Source organism: Cynara cardunculus, unplaced genomic scaffold, assembly GCF_001531365.2.
Source record: "Cynara cardunculus var. scolymus isolate 2C unplaced genomic scaffold, CcrdV1 Un_Scaffold_2143, whole genome shotgun sequence".
NCBI lineage: Eukaryota > Viridiplantae > Streptophyta > Magnoliopsida > Asterales > Asteraceae > Cynara > Cynara cardunculus.
In genome coordinates, this window is record NW_020200991.1 from 85,463 (window position 1) to 91,462 (window position 6,000).

The 6,000-nt window shown below is 34.6% G+C and overlaps 1 protein-coding gene across 1 annotated transcript in view; it reads right to left on the bottom strand.

The window, feature by feature from the left end:
- The window catches only part of LOC112502899 (histone-lysine N-methyltransferase ASHR1), a 40,861-nt gene extending 37,258 nt beyond the window's left edge, over window positions 1-3,603 (bottom strand). Inside the window, exons 1-4 of the mRNA XM_025106916.1 lie at window positions 3,478-3,603; window positions 3,131-3,276; window positions 2,456-2,590; window positions 2,142-2,196 (exon numbers count right to left, since the gene is read on the bottom strand). Coding sequence (XP_024962684.1) covers window positions 2,142-2,196; window positions 2,456-2,590; window positions 3,131-3,276; window positions 3,478-3,580 — 439 coding nt within the window. The 5' untranslated portion in view covers window positions 3,581-3,603. The remainder of the gene's footprint in view (window positions 1-2,141; window positions 2,197-2,455; window positions 2,591-3,130; window positions 3,277-3,477) is intronic.
- Window positions 3,604-6,000: the final 2,397 nt, after the last annotated feature.

Genomic DNA, 6,000 nt, shown 5'->3' on the forward strand with positions numbered 1-6,000 from the left:
GCTGAAGTGTTTGTGAAAGAGATTGTTCGACTACATGGCCTTCCAACTTCAATTATCACTGTCAAAGACAAGATCTTCTTGAGCACCTTCTGGAATGAACTTTTTCGATCGCAGGGACGACATTTAAGTACAGCACAGCCTATCACCCACAAACGGATGGCCAAACGGATGTCGTTAATCGATGCTTAGATGCATGGCATCGAATAGGCCGAGACAATGGAGCAAGTGGCTCAATTGAGTAGAGTGCTCCTACAGCATAACAGCACTATGTATCATACAAGCCTTAAATGCACACCGTTTAGGGTATGGTATGGTTGAGCCACCAGATCCTTTATGATACAAGGCCATCACTACTGTGGATTCTATTAACAAAGGGTTGTTGAAAAGGGATGAGATCTTGGTTACAGTGAAACTACATTTGCCACGTGCACAGCACCACATGAAACAACGGGCAGATTTGGGCAGGAAATAAGAGCAATTCACAATTGGTGACTAAGTTTTCCTGAAGCTACAGTCTTACAGACAGAAGTCCTTGGTTACCCGCTACAACCAGTCAGACTAAGTCTACCAAGTCTGCTAGATTCTATAGGCCATTTCAAATAGTCAAACGAATTGGTGTTGTAGCGCATAAACTGGAGCTTCCACACACGTCCAACATTCATTCCGGTTTTCATGTTTCGCAGTTGCGACATGCCATCAGCAACTGCATTTCTTCTCCAGTACTACCAACTCAGCTTACCAACAACATGGAGTTATGGGTGTTATCTGAGGATGTTTTGGATGTTCGACATGCTAGAGATGGGAATGATACCCGACTAGAGGTCTTAGTTAAATGGCGAGGTTTAGACGTATTTGAAGCTTCATGGGAAGATTGAGACATGATTCAAAATCAGTTTCACAGTTTTCACCTTGAGGACAAGATGAATCTTTCGGGGCGAGGTATTGATCAACCGCCTTTCGTTTCACATATGCACGATCTTGTTCATATGTCAAGAGCTGGTAAGGTTTTGCGCGTTGTATCGAATTAAACCACATGCTCCACCGCTTGTGCAGGCCCCCGTCAATTCCTTTTGAGTTTCGGGCAACTTCAAAATCAAATTCAAGAGCACCATAGAGTGCTAAACTTCCTTTTTGGTCAATCCTTTCCTTCCGGTTTATTCGAAGGACTAATTTGAATGCCCAAGCATCCAAAGGCACAACCCATAGTAACTCCTGACTTTTTGTTATATTCCAATATTTCTCGGATTAGTTTCCAATTCGCAACAAAAAGAACAAGTAGGGGAGGGGCAGTAAGGTCTTTGTCGTTTTAGGGGTATAAATAAAATACATCTTTTAGTATCCTATTTTCTTTCCTCTTAGCATGTGGGGGACCATTTTGTGGTTTCGGTTAGTTTTTGCTTTCTAGCCTCTGTGAAGGATTCTGTTTTGTTATTTCCTTGGTGAGAACCTTGGGAGAGCCCACCTTCGAAAGCTGTTTTCCTTTCTTGTAATCACAAATTTTGCAAGTAGATCATATGAAACAGTACAAATTTATCAATTTAAGCATTTGAGTACATTATTATCCAAATCCAAAATATAGTTGGATAGGTATAAGTACCAAATTATATTAATTTTATTCATAGTACAACCAAACTATATAATTTCAAAAAAACTGTAATTCATAAATGATCATATTAAACAAATAATATATGCAACGCTGTTAAAAAATAAATGAGAAAAAAAGTAAAACAAATACCAAACAATATATTAGAAATAATCTGTTTGGTTATTGCTACAACCTACAGAACTTAACTATCTACTAGTTATGTCGTTTTTTATAAAAGTGAAATAATAGTTACTTAGGTGAAGTTACATTTATCAATTTATAAGTTTATGTTAATTCCACAAATTAATTAGTTAATTTCTTGCTTTTAAGAATATATTATTTTATTATTTTTGCTCCAAGTGCAAACAGATACACTAAGAGATGAAGAAATTAATCAAGTACATGAAAAAAGATAGTGCAATATATAGTAGCAAACCTGCATAAACATGGTCCAAAAAATTAGTATATATCAAATATGGTTGTTTCAATATGAACATATTTTGGAGAGAAAGAATGAATGGAAAAACATAACAGTACAACAAATATGCAAGGATACGAGATATTAAAGCCTTCACCAGATTGTAGTTGTCTATCACAGTAGTAGGGATAACCTGACAGTAATGCTAATGTTAAATATAATAATCAAAACAATTAAAGAAGTCAAAGATGTAGAGGCATGACCCGATCATAAATTCAAGCAACCCCACAACGATATGAAACCTAAATTAGAAGAAACATATGAAGAAAAAGAAAGAGCAACGATGTAATATCGATTAAACTAACAATCATGTTTCCAAATAACAAATATTTTATTGTCGAAATAAATCAGGAACCATCTAAAAGAATAAATATGCAAAGAGAGAGTTTCACCTTTTCATCCTGCAACTTCCTCCTCAGATAAAGTTTAACCATCAAACGTATGGAAGGCGTAAGAGATCTTATTCTACTTTTCTCCAGCCGAGCAAGTAGCTGGCATTCAAGACGGTGAAGCTTCCAATCGGATTTCTAAAATGATCACGAATGAAGACAACATTAGTTTAAGGATGTTGTGCTATTTAGCTATTCTTGATACTGTAACATGTGCATAGCGAATCTTCTTTGCAATTTTCCGGTAACTTATTCAGATGTTTAGAAATACAAACTAGATGAAGGTTCAAATAAGAAAGGCAAAAAGGTTGAGAATGCAAGCATAAATGATTTATATTTGAATCATTGGTAAACCATAAAAAAAAAATCCATTTGAAGATGCATATGTGAACCCACGTTCATTTACCTACCTTTTACCAATTATTCACATATAAATATGCATATGTGAACACACTTTTCTTTTTACCAATGATTCACATATAAATCATTTTTTCGTATGTTTCCAACCCTTTTGTCTTTCTTATTTGGACCTCCCTTTATTTAGAGAACTAAATAAAGGGTGACCCCAAATGAACCCCCTAGTTGCTATTTGAACCACTCCCTAATAGTTCTTCCTTCACATACAAATAGCAACACCCTAAATAAACCGGTAACACAACAAAATGAAGCAAAAATTACCTGGCATCTGCTCCCACAGTACCATACAACTTGACAAGATGAACACCGTTTCACATTACTAGATGTAAAACACCAATCACATCTCGATTGCACTGGAGTTTTGTTTGGTACAGAAACATAAGGTTCTTCACTTAATATCGTTTCTCCTATAACATATATAATTAGAAATAGATTGATCAACATCCATCTATGAGGATAATAATCTACACCATATTGTAAACGTACAGACCTAAATGCAGGCCTAAACTTGCATAAGTTCTGAATTCTAATAATGCAAATTATCATGTATATAACTAGAGCTACCAACATATTCCACAAGGATTAAGGGGATTAGGGTTTAAAGATACCGTAAGAGAAGTCTCGAGTGGTGATAAGGCAACGACCTTTCTCTGGAAGTGTTAGAACTGATAGACCACGGTCATGTAGCAGTAGCCTCTGCAAATCTTCCATCACCGAAACCAAAGTGAAGACAGAACAAAGAAACCCTTTTGGCTTGGCCCCTTGTGGTTTGACTTTCCAGGTGAGTTGACCACTAACCCCTAGATCTTTGTAAATTGTAATTATGGTCCCTAGATGTTCATTTTTTTTCCTCTTCAGACCCCTGGTACTGTGAGGGGGCGTTTGGCTTGACGGAATGTATTTAAGAGATTCGGATTTGGTTGTGTTTTGTTTGTAGTACTTAAAGCATCTCCAATCGAACAGCAAAATTGTAAATTTGCCATTTTCACGGCTCCAATCGAACGGAAAAATCAGTGTAGATTTGTCAGTGGCTTCATTTCAACGTTAAATTTTCCGTGTATGTTTTGGGACACCAAAAAGGTGGTCCCCACCCACCATCTCTTTAATCCATTTATTTTTATTTGATAAATTATAAATAAATAATACAAATATTTACTTTTTGGTTTTTATATTTATTTTATAAATTTATATATATATATATAAGGGCTATCAGCTTTCTTATGGACTGGTCCGGCTGCACGTCTTACGCTCCTTTCTGCGTGACTTACATTACTCCAACGCCCAAGGCAAAGCAACACTAATATCCAAATATTATTATAAAATTTTGTTTTTTTATAAAACAAATTCATTTCTAGTACGCATTCATTAACATAAATAGTATAACTCATTATTTCCCTATGAACATAAATCATACCATTTCGGACAGGACCATTCATCATAATTGAACATAAAGACAAATTAGTGATATAGTATTGAAATAGCAAGCATAATGATCAAAAGATACCTTTATTGATTAAGCAATCTTGAATACAATTGTTGCCGAGACAATTTGAGCATACATCAGGAGCAATGATAAGATTGAAATCTAAAGATTTGRAACATTGAGAAGTTGAGAATTTGAGAGAAGGTTACTTTGACATAACATACTAACTAAGAAATTCTAAGAATAAGATTTTCTGAAAAACTCTCGACGATGTGAATGAATGACTTTGATCTTCTTTTATAGTTGAAATCTTGAATTGGATGACCGGCATCTTCCAGTTATCTTCAAAATAATTGAACTTGAAACTGGCACCTTGCACCGTTCTGGAACAATTATTAAAGTTGTTGAAAAGGAGTGGAGCACACCCCGACATGTAGAATCTTCATTCTATAAAGTCGGTTGTCTTCTTTTTTTCTTTAGCAAAGTCAGTTGTCTTCTTTCTTCTTTTGATAAAGTTGATATCGTCCAATATTGTTAATAATTGAAAAGCAGCATCTTTTGAATAATAATGAAGAATCATTATCTCCTTTTGAAAATACGTTCTGACAGTATTATCATCTTGATAAGAAATAAATCTGCACATATTTGATAAGAAAATAATTTTGAACAAGATGTTATCGGAAATACCAAAGAGTGTATTTCACGTTTTTTTTTTATAAGATATGTTTTGATAAGATACAAAGAAATTGCTTGCAAAAGCAATACCCAAAACACACACAAACACYGCCCTTAAAGATTAAAAATAATCTTCATAGGGATCTTGACTATAATGATCTAAGCTTTGAGAAGGTTGATAAGCTTGAGACATAGAACTAGAGGGAGGACCGTTTGAAGGAGAGCTCCCGCGTCTAAGCTCTTGAAGAAGTCACTTGAGTTCTTCTTTTGAATCAGTGGCTAATATTTGATCAATTTCTTCGTCTTCTTTCTTCTAATTTAAAGTAGATACAATTGAAGTCGAAACTCCAAAAGTAATTGAATAATAATCTGAAACTCCTTGAACAGTCATTTTCTGCATTTGATCCATTGGAAGTTTTTCCCACCACTTTACTCTGGAAATCCTTTGTAGTAATGAAGGAGAAGAACCGCTTGCATCAATGACTTTGAAGGTCCATGATAAAATCCATGGTACTTTGAATATTACCGTAAATTGAAGAAGATAATCAAATTCGGTAATTTCTTGAACAAAGATCTCATGAAATTTCTTGAATCCTTCCATCACCCTTGGAGGAAGGGTTTGTGGAATACTTCCCATAAACTTGAACCATTTGACAAACCATCTTGGATAAGTACAATCAAATTTTTTGTCAAAATACAAAAACCAAGAGTGTGTGTAACTTTTTAGGTATAAGAAATTATACCAGGTATCTTGATAGTCATAATAATTGTAAGAAGGGTTTTGACTAAAATTTGATAGAGGTTTGCTATCATAAGAGTGAGATCCTTAGTCTTGATTAGAGAGAACATGAAGAATTTGAACTTTGCTAAAATCTATTTGAGAGGAATTAGCTTGATTCGAACGATGAGTAACTTTAATAGATTTAGAGTCTATTAAAACTGCTTCATAATACTCTCTTGTTTTAAAGGAATCAGTAATGAATAAAGAACCCTTTTGGAAAAGATAGTCATTAAGTATTTGAAATCCTTTGTT